Genomic DNA, 19,478 nt, shown 5'->3' on the forward strand with positions numbered 1-19,478 from the left:
GGCAGAGTTCAAACTTTAGTACCATTATCCAAAAAAAAAAAAAAAAAAAAGGAAAGAAAAGAAAAAAGAAAGGCAAAACCGATTTCTTACTGGATAATACAGGAAATAAAATTGGATCTGGGAATGAAACGTACAAAGTGCAGTCAGGAGGGAACTAAGGAGACACCATGATGTTTGGTGATATACAGTTGAGAAGGGACTTACACATCTGCAGCCAAAATGGTTTTGGCACTCCAGGAGGCCTTAGTCCTATGGCCTCTCCATTAGGATCCAGTCAACCAGGTCTTTGAGGTGACACTGTTTTGTTTTTTTTTTTCAAATTTTTATTATCAAACTGATGTACAGAGAGGTTACAGTTTCATACATTAGGCATTGGATACATTACTTGTACTGTTTGTTACCTTGTCCCTCATACCCCCTCCCCCTATCCCTTTTCCCTTTCCCCCCATGAGGTGTTCCATTCACTTAGCCCAAACAGTTTTGCAAGTATTGCTTTTGTAGTAGTTTTTCTTTTTTTACCCTGAGTCTCTCAATTTTGGTATTCCCTTTCAATTTCCTACTTCTAATACCAGTATACATGGTTTCCAATATACTCAGATAATGTTACAGAGATAGTTTAGGTACAACCACAGGAAGGTGATACAAGAACATCATCTATAATAGATGCTACAGATACACATGGTACGTTGAAAGTAATTAAAACTGTGATATAACAATCGTTTCCATAACATGGAGTTCATTTCACTTAGCATCATCTTATGTGTTCATAAGGGTATAGCTAATGGGCTCTTGTGATCCTCTGCTGTAACTTGCCTAAACCTGTACTAATTACTCCCAATAAGGGAGACCATAGAGTCCATGTTTCTTTGGGTCTGGCTCACTTCACTTAGTATAATTTTTTCCAAGTCCTTCCATTTCCTTACAAATGGGGCAATGTCATTCTTTCTGATAGAGGCATAAAATTCCATTGTGTATATGTACCACATTTTCCTGATCCATTCGTCTACTGAGGGGCATCTGGGTTGGTTCCAGATTCTCGCTATGACAAATTGCGCTGCGATGAACATTGTTGTGCTGGTGGCTTTACTGTGAATTTGTTTGTGGTCTTTTGGATAGATACCCAAAAGTGGGGCTGCTGGGTCATAGGGGAGTTCTATATTTAGCCTTCTGAGGAATCTCCATACTGCTTGCCAGAGTGGCTGAATGAGGTGACACTGTTATGGGCTCTTTCCAGATGGAGCTCCCAGCTCTAGGAACTCAGCAAGGGGAGGACCTAGGACACATCGGCAGCTGTTTGGTCCTCTGGGTCTGAGTGGCCTATTTCACCCTGGTTCAGACTGAGCAACTGCATTTCTGTATTGCTGTTGTCATAGCAACCAAGATATTTCCACTGTCACTCAGGAAAGGTGATCTGGTGCAGTGCAGAGTGTGTGGGGGGACTAGACATCACAGTACCAGTAGACGTCACAACTGTTTGAGGGAGGCTCATCCTCCTTCCTTGACCTGACCCTGCCTTCAACCAAGTGTCAGCTGCTGTTTCTCATGTTCTGAGGTGTTTTGGATGATAAAGAGGAACAAAATCTTAGTTTTGTTCTACCAAAGACCATCTCTCATAAGACTTTCAAGAATCTCCAGCTTCTCACCTCAGGCTTGTGTATTGACTGTCCACTGCCTTTCCCTCTCTGTTCCCTAAAGGGGAGTGGGAAGCTTGGCCTTGTAATAATTCAGTATTTCAGGGGGACCTGGCAGGTTTCCACATTCTTCTCCCAGCCACTGGAATGTTGTATGCAGAGTTCTGGCACATACCTCCTCCTCCTACCACAAAGGATCTCCACTTCCCAATGTAGCTGTGTCTGACTTATGCTAGGGAAGGGGACTGGCAGGAACCTTGTCAGCTCTCTTTCTGGTCATCTTTGTTTCTGAATCTGTCTTCAGCTTGGCCTTGAACTTTCTGTCCGTAATTGGGATGTCTACAGTCCCACTGGGGTTAATCAGGAAAGGTCTCAGTGATATGGAGGATTTGCTGAACATGCACAAGGCTCTGAGTTGGATCACCAACATTTATCAGGGTTCCAGCAAAATAGAGCTGACAGGTTCAAAATAATGAAGGGCTGTTTTTTTTTTTTAAAGTTTTAGCAAGGATTTATTTAGGTATAATAGAGTTAAAGTAGAGAGAACTATTTTTTGCTTTAGAATCAGGGAATTAAAGACTTCTTGAAAAATTTTTTTCCCTTCAAGATACAGGCACCAAAAGGTGAACAAATGGCAACAGTAGTACTCATTAGACACTATGTTGGAAATGAGCTATGCAACTTGTGGATGGGAATGGGAGGGAAAAATTTTGTGAGAGCAAGGGAAGGGTAACAATGTCCAAAAAGAAATGTCTTCTTTACCTGACTTAGGTAACTGTAACCCCTCTGTTACATCACCTTAGTAATAAAAAAATTAAAAGAAAATGAGTTGGTATGTCTAGCCCTCTGGAAGAATTGGCATTGTTGATGTTATTTTAAAAATTATCCTGTGGGGGCTGGGAATATGGCCTAGTGGCAAGAGTGCTTGCCTTGTGTACATGAAGCCCTGGGTTCGATTCCCCAGCACCACATATATAGAAAATGACCAGAAGTGGCGCTGTGGCTCAAGTGGCTGAGTGCTAGCCTTGAGCCAAAAGAAGCCAGGGACAGGGCTCAGGCCCTGAGTCCAAGCCCCAGGACTGGCAAAACAAAACAAAACAAAAAAATTATCCTGTGGATGTGGTAAGATCTGCAAATCAGCACTTTTATTATTATGAACCAAGATTTTCAGGACAAAAGACAAAAGGCATAAATAAAATATCCAAAATGAAAAAAAGAAAGGAACAGGCACTTGAGTTATCAGCACCATACACTCATGTTTAAAAGACAAAACAAAGCAGCATGGACTGGGAATATGGCCTAGTGGTAGAGTGCATGCCTGGTATACATGATTGCCTAGCATGCATGAAGCCCTAGGTTCGATTCCTCCGCACCACATATATAGAAAAAGCCAGAGGCTGTGCTATGGCTCAACTGGTAGAGTGCTAGCCTTGAGCAAAAAAGAAGCCAGAGCAGTGCTCAGGCCCTGAGTTCAAGACCCAGGACTGGCAAAAAACAAAACAAAACAAATGAACAATATCAACAACAACAACAAAACCCCCAAAACAGCAGCAATAACAAATTCTCACAAAAACCAAAAGTGGAAAATAAGGTAGAATTCAAAGATTAGGGTCAGGGTCTGTCCTAATGATTGTGGAAAAGGTATAAGCCAAGTCTGGCTGGTTTGGAGGCTTAGGATTTGTGAATGCTATGAGAGATGCCAGTCCCCAACCAGAACCGGGTTGAGAGCGTTTCTCAACATGGCCAGGGGCTGCTGCACTGCTCAGAGGAACTGCAGGAGTGGATGTGTACAGCCCGGACCGCAGCAGTCATCTTGTCTCTTCTCCCTGTAGGGTTGGTCCTTCGGGCCCCATTGGCTACTTGTGTGCTTGTGAATTCATTACAACCTCTACAGTCTGCCCTGTCTGAGGAAGCTGGCAGAGGTTTGTTTTCTGAAGCTCTGACACTCACCTAAGCTTTACCACCTCTCTTGAGGTTGGCCCTGTGGTCTCCACTTTACCTAGATAGAGATGGATATTCTACAAATCAATAATGTGAAGTGTTTCCAAGGTTATGGCTAAGCTACCTTCACCACCTATAGTCCCTGATTTCTCTGTGTTTCAAATAACCCCAGGGCCTATAAACCTGATGCATCCAGAGCAGAGGCCCCAAATAGCTATGTTCTATTGTCAGACCTTGTACTGCCTCTGTGTGAGAATTAGTCACATGACACTTGCAGATAGTTCTAGCAGATTATGCTGGTGCTGTTATATACCAGCACTTTGGCAGTCAGAAATTTACTGACACAGAAGACATCACTCAGTTATTGAAAAAGATTTCTATTAATTTGCTCATGCACTCAGTGTCAGGATAACAACATTAATGAAAAGTTTTTAAAAAATGAGTTCACCCTGCTGTTTGTGTTTCTGGTCATCTAGTTTGCAAACCAGCATCTTTTTGTAGGGGTTGTTTTCTGCCCCCCATTGGTTGTGCCTGCGAGGCATGCAGCTGTGCTTGGTCTAGCCCCAGTTCTGGCCATAGGGATCTGGCCATTTGTTTTGCTCTGCAGGATCCATACATAAGAAAACTTGCCAGAGGCCTGTCTTATGTTTTGTTGGCATATGGGCCCCCTGTGTCTCTACACTTTCCTCCCTGTGCCTCTGTGTATTTTTTTTTAACCACTTAGTGCTAGATGCCTTGCCTTGAAAGTCAGAATGGCTCAGAGATAAATGAGACCTCTTGGGCATTTCCTCCTTGAGCTCACTCATGTGGAAGTACTTATGAGCTGGAAGCCATCACCATGCCAAGCTGCACGGTCCACTGTAGGCAGTGCTAATGCACTGTTCTGCAGTGACTACCAGACAGAGTCATGTCCATCAGACACTGGCCACATCAGAATCTCCCACTTCTTCCAGATATGGTCAGAAACTTTCTGAGACTCCACTGAAGAGGGGCCTATAGGGAAAACGCAGAGACCCAGCATAGGTCTCTCCTAGATTTTTCTCCCAACTAGCAAGTCACATTGTGCTCTCAGCAGCCAGAACTTACAGTTTAATTTTGCCAGTGCAGAAGAGTCCTCCTTGATATCATTCGTTGACCTGATACTGTTAAATTAAATTCAAAATAAAAAGGCACTTGATAGATGAACAAAGAAAATATACTCTGTATAAACATGAAATATTATTCAGTTTTAAGAGGAAGGAAATTCTGATATCTGCTGTGTGTTAGTCAGTTTTCTGTAACAATAATTAAATGAAGTAATTGGCTTATAAACAGAAAAGGGTTATCTTGACTCATAGATTTGGAGGTCGCAGTCCATAGTCCAAGATTGGGTGGACCTATGCTTTGGGCATCCGGTGGGCTTGCTAGTGATAGTGGTAAGAGCATATGTGGAACAATCTGTTCAACACTCACAGCCTAGAAGCAAAAGAGGGAGAAAGGCTAGAGTCTCATGGACTCCTTAAAGGGCCTGGCCTCAATGACCTGACCCTCCCACCAGGTTCTACCTCCCCTAGGAGTTCAGCTGTATGCAGAATACCTTGCTGCAAGTGAGGCGAACCAGTGCAGAAGAGCAGATAGTCTCTAGAGTCACCAATGTCCTGGAGACAGAAGGCAGATCAGGGGATACCTGGGGTAGGGCATGCAAGTTAGTACTGAGTTGTGGATGGGTCTCCAGTGGGATGATGATGTCTGTGGATAGAGATGACAATGTGCACTTGTGGGGATGTGCTTACCATGAACTGTCTTTATAGGTAGTAAGGGAGGTGCAATTTATTTATGTGTATTTTTTATCACAATTAAAATTTTGAGAGCTAAAGGGACTAATGTGGGTAGTAAAACCAAAATCAAATAACCCTAAAATTCCAACTCTGGTTGAACTCTGCTTTCATCAGTTTGTTCCAGAAGTTAATGTGTGTGGTTTTGTGCTTTAGCAGTACTGATGGTGTTTTGTTAGTATTTTGACTAGTAGCAAGACAATCAAGACTGTGAAGAGTAAGTGACTGTACAGATGTGAGAGCAGGTACATGAGGTTATGAGGCAGATACATAGTCTGAAAATGCACCAGGACTGGCAGAGTGCAGAGTGTTTTCTGCGGAGTTGATGATATATGTGTCACCTTTGTTTTTCAGGTGAAGCCAAGAATCTTCCCTCCTATCCGGGGCCAAACAAGATGAGAGATTGCTACTGTACTGTGAACCTGGACCAGGAGGAGGTTTTCCGGACCAAGATTGTGGAAAAGTCACTCTGGTAACCTTTGCCAATGCTCTCCTCAGTTCTGAATTGGTGTCCCTCTGTCTGTACAAGCCCTGCACGTATGTGGCAGTTGCCATTTTCCATGTCTTAGTGATGAGGTAGTGCCCACAGGGCACTACCACAGGGCACTGTGAGTGGTTCTATGTTTTGGCCTGGGGAGCTGACATTTGCTGGTGCTGCTTATGTCCAGGCACCCACAGCCACTTTCTTCCCCCAAAAGGCACGAGGAACTCTTTTAGAGATGACTGCAACAGGAGTTCAAGTTAAAGTTTTAGAGAGGAAATATTTTTTAAAACTTAAACTTTTAAACCATTTTTTTGTTGTTATTGTTGTTTTTCCCTTGGTGGTTCTGGGGTTTTGGATTCGGGGTCTTGTGCTTGCTAGACGGGAATTTTAGTCCTTTTCCTTTACTTTTTTTTTTTATTTGTTTGTTTGCTTTTGGTCCAGAGCAAGCTTTGAACTATGATCCTTCTATCTATGCCTTTCATGTAGCTGGGATCATATGCACACAATATCACTCCATAGCTTGTTTGTTGGATGAAGTCTCACTAACTTTTTGCATGGGCTGGCTTTGAACTGCAGTCTTTCCAATCTGTTGCCTCCCAAGTAGCTGGGATTACAGGCCTGGGCCACTGCACTGGGCTCTAAAGTTGGGCACCAAGGTAACTGAGCTAACTTCTTACTGAAGAGCTAGACTTAGAAACGTTTGTAGGTATGATTTGAGGACCGGAGGATTCACCAGGTGTCTGGGAGGTGGAGAATTTGCCTTCCACATGAACTTGTGATCTGAGAAGAGCCTAGATGGTTGCTGGCAGCTGGTGGGATAGGGGGTGGCAGTGCCTCAGGCATCACAGAAGTTGCTTTGGGAAAGAGAAGAGAAAAAAAGAGAGGAGGTGGGGAAATAGCAAATGTGTTATTGGATGCTTGCTGGGTACTAGGGTGCTGAGCCGTTGTCTAAAAGGAGCACACCAGCTTCCTCGCTGGTTTTGTATGGTGAACCAGCTGGTGGATCAGAGGAGAACTCTACCTTCAGGTCTGCAATTAAGGCTTATGTGGGTTCAAAACAGCTATTCTGATTTTGAAAACATTTTTAGCAGTTGAATTATATCCTTGCCTATTGCTATTTCTACATGGGAACAAACAACATGTTCTGATGACCTGGTAAGTTTAATTTTTAGAAAACTGTTAAGCCTACCCCTAGTGAGGAAAGAGACTTGGCCCATTGAGGCTGAGTAATAACTTAGTTGTGTTACTTAATATACTCTTAGATCCTTTCAAATAAATTGTTGAGAGTGAGTAGACAGAAATATTGTCAGGAATCAAGTTTGTTTTTGAAGAATGTCTGTGGAATATGAAAATAACAGTGGGATGATAATTTCTGCTTAGCAAAAGAGGAACAAAATGTTAAATTAGCCCCTCAAAGTTTCCTGGTGTCACCCAAGTAATCCCTTGTGGGTTTGAGCCTATCCTTGTGGATAGGGCCCTGGAGAAGTAAGGCTATCTCTCTAGGCTTGGCTCCTGCAGAGTCCTTCTTGGAGTCTGTGGAAGGGAACCTATTGGCACCCCATCCAGTGAGATGAGAAAGGGCCCTATGTCTCAACACATCAGCAAGTTTAGAAAAAGAAGTTATGGTTTCTTGGAAGTGGAGCTACATGTAGCTCCAGTAGTAGAGTGCTAGCCTTGAGCACAGAGAAGCTCAGGGACAGTGCCCAGGCCCTGAATTCAAGCTCCAGGGCCAGACCAAAAAAAAGCAGAAGTTATGGTTTCTTGTTTGAGGTACTGGGCACTGTGCCTCTAGAGCACAGGCAAAGGAAGACAGTGGGGCCATAACATTGGCCTCCAGGAGTCAACAGCCCAAGTGAGCCCTAGACCCAGGGCTCCCCAAAGTGTCAGTATAAGAAGCCCCTGAACCTTGAAACATACTACACAGAGCCTAGATTGTTAATGTATTTGCCTGAGTGCTTATTGAATGTGCCAGGTAAGGAGAGGCTGTGCAGGTAGAAAATTAAAACTGACAGCAAAGGAGTAGATACACACAGACGAACCTGTTAAAGCTTGCTTTAAATAGTGCATGTGTGTTTGGCTATAGTTTGGAGCCATTTGCCCTCCCCTTATTGGGGGTTAGAAAGCTAGCACTCCAAACTCTCCATTGTGATACAAGTACAACAGCAACCAGGACAGCCTTTGTCTAGCCTGATGCTGAGCATTTGCTCCTAAGTTAAAAGCCTGGTTCCACACATGTGTGCTCCAGAACCTCAGCTTATGTGTCTTACTATGTCCTGAGTCAATAGTGAGTGGGTGTCTGCTGAGGCCATTGATGTACCAACAAGGCAAATCTCTATAGTCATCTGTCAGTTCAGGTCTTAAAGAATTTTCCTATATAAAGTTACTAATACTATGAGCTCAGAGGAGAAAGTGCACAAATAAATTAAGCAGTGTGTGTGTGTGTGTGTGTGTGTGTGTGTGTGAGAGAGAGAGAGAGAGATAATTAGAACTGTGGTTTCTAAGCTTTTATCCTTTCTCAGAAACGAAGTCGAGTGTGTGTGTGTGTCTGTCTGTTCGTCCATGTCCAGAGGCTTGAACTCAGAGCCTGGTGCTATCCCTGAGCCTTTGTACTCAAGGGAAGTGCTCTATCACTTGAGCCACAGTTCAACTTCTGGCCTTCATGGACTTTCTGTCCGGGCTAGCTTTGAGCTATGGTCCTCAGATCTCAGCCTCCTGAGTAGTGGAGATTACAGGCATGAGCCACTGGTACGTGGCTTAAGTTGATTATATTTAAAGTAATAAGACAGAAGATTAAAAACACGAGTGGGACAGAAGTCATAAAGAATCGCCAAGCCAATGTGGAACAAAAGTAAAATTTCTAAAACTGAACAAGGGCTTAAAGACTCAGCAAAAATGTTAAGAAGCTGATAGCCATAGCCAAATAGGAAACTGTGGGTAAACCTGAAATATGAAGATCAAGAGAGAGATAGAAAAATGTTACAGCTCACCTCTTGGGGACTCTAGGAAGCAGTGGCAAGGTACAAAGAGGGCCCAGGGATACTATCATATGCCAAGGATGCTCTCAGACAGCCCATATGGCCTTGGTGGAAGGAAGCAGAGACAATTGGAGTATCTGCTGTAGTCACTGCAAAGGACAAGAGGACCAGTCCTGATGGCTTGAGAGTATGAAGAACAACTGAGGGACAACAAGTAGAGTCCCTGGCCCAGGCCTTCAGTTTAGGTCTGGACACCAAACTACATCCTGACTGTAGCCATTGCTCTGTGCAAGCAGCTGTGGCCCTCACCATGCATCCCAGCAGCAACCTCCAGAAATTGCTTTTCTAACTCTGGTTCTGCCCTTAAAGTTTGATGTTTATTTGGCAGAAGTCTCTGAATAAGAAGGCATAAATGTGTTGAAATGGACATTCAGAGGAGTAGGGACTTGCAGGAGTCTTTTTGTAGAGCAATACTTGTAGAGTCTACCCACTCTTGCTGCCCTGTCTGAACTTAGCCTGAAGCTGCAGAAGAATGATGTGGGAGATAGGCATACCCAGTTTTCTTTATCATCCACAGAAGGGTGTCTTAGGGTTCATATGTGTGCTGTGTGGTCACTGTAAGGGCCAGGCCTGGTGGGTCCTTTGATATGTACTACCAGAGTCAGTAGCATCAGTTGTGGCTGATTCAGTGTCTCACTGAGAGAGTCCTCCTGCCCTTTGTCTCTACTCCTGGTGTGGGGCAGAGTTAAGAGGTAGTGCCCATTGAGGTATGGTTTAAGAACTCCTTGAGGGTCATATTGTGGAGAACAAGCCTGTTTCTCTAGCCTTGTCCCTGTCTCAGGAAAGTGACCTTGGCAAGTGTCTGTCCCCCAAGGGACATCATTCTCGTGTTGCATGAAGCTGGCCCTCACACTGAACTGTGGAGTATTGTTGTCAGACCTTGAACGGTAGCCAGTGAAGCATCTTCATTCAACCCTTACTCAGCCAGAGCATCCTGAGGATTTTTCCAACCCAGGAACACACACCAGAGCATGGGTTTTATTGTATGTTTTATTTTATTTATTTATTTTTTACTTAGTAAGACCCTGCTGCATGCAGTGAGTCACTACAGACTAGGTGGGGGGCTTACCAGCATGTAGCACCCACAGGTGTGGCTGGGAAGCTGTAGAGAGGGATAGCAGGTCTACTTCCAGGAGGCGCAAGGAAGCCTGGCCCGCTTTCTGTCATCTTCCTCTGTCCTGGGATTCTTGATGCTCCCCTTGGGGGCTGTGGAGCACCTCTTCCCACACTGCAGTTCTTTCCTGACGCTGGACCAATCTTCATGTCCTCTGGCAGGATCCTTTGAGGAATTCTGGAGTTTGGAACCTTTTGGTTGCATGATTAACCAACATCTGGCTTTGTATTTTCTCCCAGGAATCCCCCTCTCTGTCCTTTTGAGCATCATAGCTAAGCCTCAAAAGATCCAGTCCAATTTTAATATATTGATAGGGACTTGGGATGTGGAGTAGGGTAAGAGGCTGTGGGAATGAAAGGCAAAACTGAGATTTATGCACTATAGGCACCACATGGTGCGGTTATTGCTATACTCAGTACCCACAAGTCTCTGAACCCAGTGGACTCTTGCTGCCTTTGAACAGATGGGGAAGCTGAGTCTCAGAGGGAAGAGGTAATTTGCCCAAGGCTGCATGAGCTTGAGATCCAGACCAGGAAGCACTGACCTTGTCTCTAGATGAGGACTAGCACTTTTGGTCCCAGCCATGGCTGGGCCATTCTATCCTGAAACCTGCTTGATATCAGGCTCTCAAGGGCAGTGACACAGGTGGTAGATGCCTCCCAGCCCTGAGGACAGGTTGGCACAGCAGCCTGGTCAGAACTCCTTGTCCTGCTGGACCTTGGGCCAAGGATGCTTTCAGCGCGGGCCACATCGAATCTTGTACCACTCAGCACTTGTACTCTTCTCACCAGATCTCTGGGTTTGGTTTGAAAATTTGGAGCTCTGTGTGCCCACATTTCAAAATAACCCCACCCTGTGTCTTAAACCACACTGAGGTACCCTACAGCCCAGCAAGTGCTGCAGGCTTCCTGCTCAAACCCCGGGTTGTTGGGTCATGACATTCAGGGGCCCCAGGCAGGAAACCTGCTCTGGTAGAAGCAACTGTGACCCGACCTCAGGTCAGGTTCCCTCTGCCTCAGGAGAACATAGAAATTCTCTTCAGTCTCCCTAGCAGGTTTGTTAGGAACCCAAGATTAACTGGTACATTTCTTTTTAACTGTGTCGTTTTTGGATGACAGAGCAGTCTCCCCCTAGAAGAGTTTCCCTGCTCTGAGGACACTTGGTGGGACATGCAGGCAGTGATTCCCTGGTGAGTCAAGCTCCGCACCCACCTCTGAATCTAAGATGGCAGTCTTCCTGGCAGTTTGTAGTGGAAACTCACAGTGTGAGGCTGTGCAGGCAGGAGTCCCAAACAGTGTTAGGGTGCCAGTGAGAGGAGGGAGGAGGCCGATTGGGGAGAAGCTTCCAGACATCTCGTAGCCCAGAGTTGCTCTGGGGAGTGTGGCAACAGCTGCCTGATGTCCCAGAGCAGCCTGTCTCCTATGGACATTTGATATAGTGTTTGCTTTACTGCAAGTTTAATCAAGCTTTGAGTTAATGACTTTATCATGTGCACCTTTCACTAGCTGAATATTCATCCGCTGAGAAACATGGTGCCTTTTCTTGAGATGCTCCCCACCTGCAGGGCCACCTGCTGCCTTGGAGGCCATCAGGAACCACTCATGTCCTCTGCCCCAGACTCGGGCCTTGAATCTGACCTTGTTTCTATCTTGCTTATCAGCTTTTGGAGCACAAAGACCAGGCATACAGAAATGTCCTTGGGTTTCATCACTCTCACACAGCTCTCGCCCTCTCCCCAAATCTCCCCACCATACACCCTCGATGTTGGGAAGTAGATGTGGGAGCTTGCAGCAGGGCAAGACACTAGGGACCCAGCCATGTCACTTTCTCATGACTGGTGCTGCTTGTCACGGGACTTGAGCAGCTGGGGTGGGGTGGGGCAGCAGCAGCCTCCAGCAGATGTCAGGAAATGACTCAAGGATGGGTTGGTGGTTTCTCTGCAGGACCCAAGTGGGGCCTGGAACTCTTGTGGGCAGTGGGTGGAGAAAGAGGAGGGAGGAGGGATTCAAAGGGCTCTCATGGGAAGAGGAGGAGGAGGAGGAGAGGGGATTCAGAAGGCTCTGGAGGAGGAAAGGGGAAGGAGGAGGAGGAAGAGGGATTCAGAGGGTTCTGGGAAAAGAGGGAGGAGAAATTCAGAGGTCTCTTGGAGGAAGAGAAGGGATTTAGAGAGCTTTGCCTAGAGGAGGGATTCAGAGGGCTGTAGGAGGGGCAGAAATGAGGGCCGGAAATTTAGGGGTACTGAAAGTATCAGTTAAAGATCACTATTTTCTAAAAGCATTTCTTTTTTCTTTATGAAAGTTTTGATTGATTCTGTGAAGCTTCATTTGAGCCTCCTCTGGCTGCTTCACTACAAAGTGAAAAGACAGCTCATCTGCCACCCTGGCAGCCTTGGGGCAGGGCTGCTACTTGCATTGATTTCCTCTTGGGAAACAGCAGTATTTGAGATGAGCCAAGCCCTTCCCTGCAGACATCATCTTGTTTTGGAAGCAGGTTCTGGAGCCCTCTGGCTGCTGTCTCCCTGTGGATAGGGGCCGCATGTCCACCCCATTACTCATGCATCTACTGCCATTGGCTACAGCGGGGACAAGGCCTGCCTGTGCTGGACCACCCGAGGCTGAGCTGCTCATGGGAAAGAAAGTGTGGTGTTCTATGTCCCTTTGAGTTCTACAGAAAGGGGCATTGTTTGCAGGGCAGCCTGAGGCCAGAGGGAAGGACAGGGTGGAGAAATGTCTTTCGCATTGAGCTACTCTTCATTTTTGTATGTGAAAATATGCTTTCAACTCTGCTGCCTAGAAAGACATGCAGAGTTTCTGTGACGAGAGGAAACAAAGTGTTGTGGACTGCGGACCTGGGACTGGCTGTGTGCCTGGGAGTGACAGTGTCTGACTTCCAGTCCCTGGACCTGCCACAGTCCCAGTTGGGGAGGGAGACCTGGTGCACTGCCCTCCCTAGCCTGGAGGGTTTCTGCCCAACCTCCGTGGTTGTGTTGGGGCCATATCCTGCTGCTCCCCGCCACCCCCCTGTGTACACTATGCAAGGCTGGGGCACAGTGGCCACCTTGTCCAGAGGTACAGCGCTAAGGTCACTTGGGCCATCCTGGCTGAGGCAGCCCTAGCCTGTCAGGTGGAAGGACTCTTGTCCTGCTAGGGGAGCTGTTTCAGAATCCGGGGATCCCTTGTGTATACTTGCCTGCTGGTGAGGGTAACTGAGTGAATGTGTGGAGTTTTTAGTGTGAAAAAGTTCCTCAAGCCCGGTGAATTGTCTATCCAGTTGCATCACAAATTTGAAACTTCCCAGAGAATTAATATCTTGAGTATAAGAAGAGTTGGTGGTGCTAATAGAAAACAGCTAAGGGCATTTCAATAGAAGGTAATGTTTTTATTTATTTATTTATTTATTTATTTATTTATTTATTTATTTATTTTGCCAGTCTTGGGCCTTGGACTCAGGGCCTGAGCACTGTCCCTGGCTTCTTTTTGCTCAAGGCTAGCACTCTGCCACTTGAGCCACAGCGCCACTTCTGGCCGTTTTCTATATATGTGGTGCTGAGGAATCGAACCCAGGGCTTCATGTGTACGAGGCAAGCACTCTTGCCACTAGTCCATATTCTCAGCCCAAGGTAATGTTTTTAAAAGCTTGTAAACATATAAGGAATACTGGGACTCACCTTACACATTGCAAGCTAAGACTATTTTCCTTCTTCCCTCCCTTGCTTCCTCCCTCCCTTTCTTCTTTTTCCTTTCCTCCTTCTCTGGTGTCCATATAGCAAAGTCTATTTATGTAGCTGTGGCACTGAGGGTAGAAGCCAGGTACTCTTGCATGTTAGGCCAGCAGTCCACCGTTGAGCCACTCCCCAGCCAAGCACAATGTACCATGAGGTGAGAGGTGAATCAGTTCAGACTTCTGGAGTGCTCTAAGACAGTGTGTCCCCAAAGCCTTAGAACAGTGACTATTCTCCCACCTGTAACCCCATTGTTAGGGCTTTCTCAGCAGCTGTGCCTGGTGTTTATGACTTAGGATGAAGTGCTAAAAAAAAATCCTTAGACCCCAGTGTGCGATACATCTCACAGCTATAAGGCTGTAAGGGTGCTTTGGCACCCACCACTGAGGGCATATCTTAGAATGTCAATTCTGATTTCTGGTTTTCTGATCTCTAATTTCTGACATGAATTTCAGCTGAGAAAATAACTTTATTGAGATGTAATTCACAGGTCTATATATAATTGAGCCACTTGAAAGTACAGTTCACTGGCTTTCAGTATATTTAGAGTTGTACAGCCACCACAGCAATTTTAGAACATTTCATTTTACTCCTACAAAGCCAGACCCTATAACTGTCACCATGTCCACCCACCACCCCCGTTCCTGCCTCTACAACTATGGTTGCTCCCTGCTCTTTGTTCCCATGGATTTGCCCACTTGAGCATTTCGTGGCCTCACGTGGCCTCTGTGCCTGGTCTCTTGAGCCAGGTGTAATGAAATTTACCAGTATGCATTGCTCAAGTGTCATTCCTTTTGATGGCTGACCTGTCATTGCAGCTATGCACTTCATTCTTCTACCTGTCAGCCAATAAAAAAGCTATTTGTTTCCACTTTGGTGCCATTTACGCATACTACTCTGGATGTCTGCATGTGCATTCTGTGTGCCTGTTTTCAGTTTGCTTGAGTGTGTGCTTCAGTGGAATTGCTGGGTTACCTGGCAACTCTCTGTAGACACTTTGAGGAGCTGCAAGACGCCTCTCCAGAGCTGCTACACATTTGCCTTCCTAGGAAAGTGGATTAGCTCCACAATTTTCCTTCCTCCTCACCTCGTCTGGTTTGGTCAAAGCTATCCCAGTATGTCTATATTAGTTTTCATTCTTAAAAAGGAGCATTTTTCATTTTTATGACAAGGTGACTCATTATATTCTAATGCAAAACTTAAAACTTTTTTGGTTTCATTCTTATATTCTGAATTTAGTTTGCTTTTCTTAAAAAAAGATGCATTCATGGCAAAGAATGTTTCCTTTCATTTTAACTAAAAATAAGAAGTCTTATGGGATACTGAGTCTAGGGGGAGGACCAGGCACAGCTTGGTGTGGATGGAAGACTGCTGGCTTGTGAGACAAATGTGTCTAGCCCTGATCTCCCCCTGGTACCTACAGCATAGTTGGATCCTTCCTGACCTGTGAGCCACCTCTCAGCCCAGAACTGGCATGGCTGGCTCAACTTTCATGTGCCCTGTTCCTAGGTGCCTATCTCATTCCTGCAAGGAGCACTGTGTACAAATGCCTCTATGTTAGCAGTAGCAAGTCTCATATACATTGGTGGGGTGCTGGAGGGAGAAGGTGGAAGCCCCAAGTCACTGAGGACCCACAGACAGAGGTCAAATGTCATGTCAAACCCACTCAGCTGCAGCGAAGTCAAGGGAATCCTTGGCTACTCTGTACCCTCTTCCTTGGTGTAGGATCTTTGTAGCCAGTGAGCATCCTTGGATGTTGGTATCTTCCATGGCCCCCATTCCCTGTGGACTCCGAGGGATGGTTGTGTGTAAGTCAGGTTCTGTTGCATGACCCTCATCCTACCTGAGGAGCCCTTTGGGGTGAGATCTAAGCAGAGCCTTTGAATGCTGCTTTTATTTGCATACTAAGGGTAAGCACAGTTCTAATCAAGACCCCCTCATACTAAGCAGGTGACATGATGAGGTAAAGAGAAGAGGGAGCTGGAGGATCTGGTGATGACTTCCTGTCTTCCTGTGTTCCTGGGAAATCCTTGGTGCTGGAGAAATAAAGGGATGGAAGTGCTGTTGGATAAGAAACCTCAGGGTGATTTTTGTTTTTTTCTGCTCTGTATTCCCAAGGGCATAAAGTGCCATTATCCTCTCTGTGACCAGGTCCTGGGACAGCTTTTGTCTGATATATCACCTCAGCACTACAGAAGTGGGAGAGGAGGTAGTTCTCACTCTCAGTCTGCTTTTGTGTCAAGTCACCTCCAGCTCCCTTCATCCTTTGAGTGAGCCCCTGTGCTTCTGTCATGATCCTGCCGGGAGCTGGTGCAGGATTACATCACAGGGCCATTTCTGGAGAAAACTCATCCCACGAATGACCGAGATGATCCTGGGCTTCCTGCTGTGTATGTCTAGGTGTGGAGGGCTGCCTACTGCCCTAACCCTGACCCTTGTGTGGGGGTGTGAGGGCCCTGTCCAATACAGCGCTGACACTCTGTCCTCCTCCTTGCTCTTTTTCTCTCTCTTTTTTTTTTTTTTTTGGCCAGTCCTGGGGCTTGGACTCAGGGCCTGAGCACTGTCCCTGGCTTCTTTTTTGCTCAAGGCTAGCACTCTGCCACTTGAGCCACAGCGCCACTTCTGGCCATTTTCTGTATATGTGGTGCTGGGGAATCGAACCCAGGGCCTCTTGTATACGAGGCAGGCACTCTTGCCACTAGGCCATATCCCCAGCCCCCTCTTTTTCTCTTTTTGATTGCCACTCATGAGCCCTGTGGCCCAAGGGCCTTTGCACCTTTCTCTTTATTTCTTTGTGTTTATGCTGAGGTGAATGCTTACTGGTCTGTTTACCACCCACCTCAGGAAGCAGCCCTGCCACGTCCTGCTTCTTCATAGTGCTCATCACCATTTTGCAGTGCTGAGAAGTCAGTGTCTTGCTCATCTCTCCCCATAGACGAGATTGGAAAGCCTTGACTTGTTGGCTTCTCCCTGTGCTGTCCTTAGAGTCTTCGCAGGGATTGGCAGCATAAATGTTCCTTGAAGGAAGAACAAGCTTAGCTAATGCAGTTCTAGGTATCATAAAACAGAATTCTGAGCCATGGTAGTACTTTAGACCTGTACTCAGGGACCCTGTAGAGACCCCAGAGTGGCCCAAGAGAAGCAACTGTCAGGCTCCGTCCTCCTTTTTCTTTCTTTCTTTCTTTTTTTTTTTTTTTTAAATTGTCAAGATGATGGTCAGAGGTGTTAGTTACATACTTAAGGAAGTGAATACATTTCTTTTTTCTTTTTCTTTTTTTGCCAGTCCTGGGGCTTGGACTCAGGGCCTGAGCACTGTCCCTGGCTTTTTTTTTTGCTTAAGGCTAGCACTTTGCCACTTGAGCCACAGTGCCACTTCTGGCCGTTTTCTATATATGTGGTGCTGAGGAATCGAACCTAGGGCTTCATGTATATGAGGCACTCTTGCCACTAGGCCATATCCCCAGCGCCTGAATACATTTCTTATCATACTTGTTACCCCCTTCCTCATTTTTCTCCCAGCTTCCCTCTTCCCAATCCCCCCTTGCTTTCATCATTTTTTTGTAACCTTCCCAATGATGGACATTGTCATTCTAATCTACAATGCTTATGAACTCTATGAATATTAACAATAAAACAGTTCCTTCCAGGTCTAGTGATATGTACATTTCTTTCCTTTTGCTTAGTGTGATCTGTTCCCTTTCCCCCTCTCTCATTTCTTCCCTCCCCCACTGCCCTTGAGTTGCTTAGTTTGCTTTCATCAATCTCCATTGCAGCTGTTGGGCTGCCCCTCTACTGTTTTTTTCACCCACTTTCCACTCATTCTGTGCCCTCCTCCCAGCTTCCCTCAAATGTGCACATGTATATACCATATGGAGGTAAAGAATGTAGGGTCCTGTAAATGCTATAAGATTAATCAAGAAGAGGTCCTTTGCTTGTACATATGAAGTAGTATTTGGGTTTTACTTTTTGGTGCATATCTCCCAAGATTGTCCTTTTTTGGTCTTGCTGTGAATTGGTATCTTGGGTCCTATTTTCTTTGTCATATCTTTTTGCTATTTAATTTGAACACCTGCATATCAGGGAGACCATGCCCTGTTTGTCTCTGTTCTTGGCTTGTCTCACTCAACATGATTTGTTCTAGTCCTGTCCATTTCCCTGTGAATGCCATTATTTTATCATTTCTAATAGCGGTGTAGAATTCCATTGTATACAGCCATTTTTTGGATCCATTCATCTGTAGTGGGGTAGATGGGTTGTTTCCCTATCTTGGTTATTGTGAACAATGCAGCAATGAACATCATTCCTCTTTTTTGAAGACATGGACATAATGCCTCCTGCAAGTTTTCGCCCTGGACTCCCGCATCCTGGTCTGGCTGTGAGGGTCTTTGCTAATGCTTACATTTCAGAGGTTTTCATCCTTCCTGTGTAGGATTTGTGTGGATCTTGGGTTGAGTTGGGGACAGGGGCAGCCTATGTATGGGCACCCTGGTATGTGGTTGAAATGCAGATGTTTGATGGGACTAAGAGGAGTGGCCAGAAGGTGGCCTACCTGCTACCACCTGGCATGATTCGTGGAAGGTGGCAAGGCTTAGAATCACCCAGAGTGAGGAGGAGCCACTGTTCCACTGAGGGTGGAATCAGATCTGGACCTTAAATAAACACAGCCCCTTCTCTCTAGGACCAGCAGATTCTACAGAACTTTTCACAAAGCCTCTACCTGTTCTGTACACTCTGCTAGCCCCTGGTCACATGTGGCTGTGGCACAACTGAGGAACTAAAATTTAAATGTAATTCATTATAATCACTTCAGACGTAAGTGGCTGCATTGTGTTTGTTGTTTTTTTTACTGTTTTATGAAATACTTAAGGCAGACTATCATTCTGGTCCAAGGTCAAGAGCCACATCTGCTGATAGCTATCTTGTTGGCAGGGTCCTGGGGGTGGTACAGGCATCAAGTAGGGATAGAATGGGAGCATGTCGACATGTATGTCAGGATGTGTGTGCATATATGGTTACATTTATGACAGTGGTGAGCATGTAAGCATGTGTATGTGTATCCCTGTGTGTCAGCACTTGTGTATGTTTTCTGTAACCACGACTCAGCAATGGATATCTATCCTGAGAACCTTAACTACATTTTGGGAGGCATAGTCTCTCTATAGCTCAGGCTATCCTTAGTTCTTAGTCCTCCCACCTCAGCCTCTCAAGAAACAGAGATTACAGACATGAGCCATGCATGGTGCCTAGCTCACTTTATCTGATCCTGATCATCTCCCAAACACACCCTTCTAAACATCATAGTTGGATTTAATTTCTGCCCTCCTAATTTCTCACAATGAGGATTAAACTCCAACTCAGAGCTCAAGCCAGATCCCATCCATGACCAGGTGTGGCTACTGGTCACGCACTAGAAAGCACAGCTCACCCAAGAGAGGGTGAGAAGTCTAGTTTTTGAACTATTTGACAGGTGGGATGGGAAGAATGTAAGCAGTGAGTAACCCATTCAAGCCTAATTTTCTGGATAGGTATGTGAATAATAATGATGGCCTCAGAACCCGGGCCATGGCTAAGGTCTTGTGTCACCTTAGTGATGCTCACCATAGTCCTGTAGGCAGATATTATTATGGGTATCTCTTTGTAGGTACAAACAGGTAATTCTAAGAACTGACCCAGCTACCCAGAGGGTCTCATCTCATCATCACACCTGAGTGACCCAGGAGCGGCTTACCTATCTTCTA

General features: G+C 45.7%; 1 protein-coding gene across 1 annotated transcript in view; it reads left to right on the forward strand.

Moving 5' to 3' along the window:
- The window catches only part of Rasa3 (RAS p21 protein activator 3), a 99,720-nt gene that overhangs the window by 35,870 nt on the left and 44,372 nt on the right, over positions 1–19,478 (forward strand). Inside the window, exon 2 of the mRNA XM_048341033.1 lies at positions 5,741–5,858. Within this exon, the coding sequence (XP_048196990.1) occupies positions 5,741–5,858 (118 nt within the window). The remainder of the gene's footprint in view (positions 1–5,740; positions 5,859–19,478) is intronic.

Source organism: Perognathus longimembris, chromosome 3 (assembly GCF_023159225.1).
Source record: "Perognathus longimembris pacificus isolate PPM17 chromosome 3, ASM2315922v1, whole genome shotgun sequence".
In the NCBI taxonomy this organism is placed as follows: domain Eukaryota; kingdom Metazoa; phylum Chordata; class Mammalia; order Rodentia; family Heteromyidae; genus Perognathus; species Perognathus longimembris.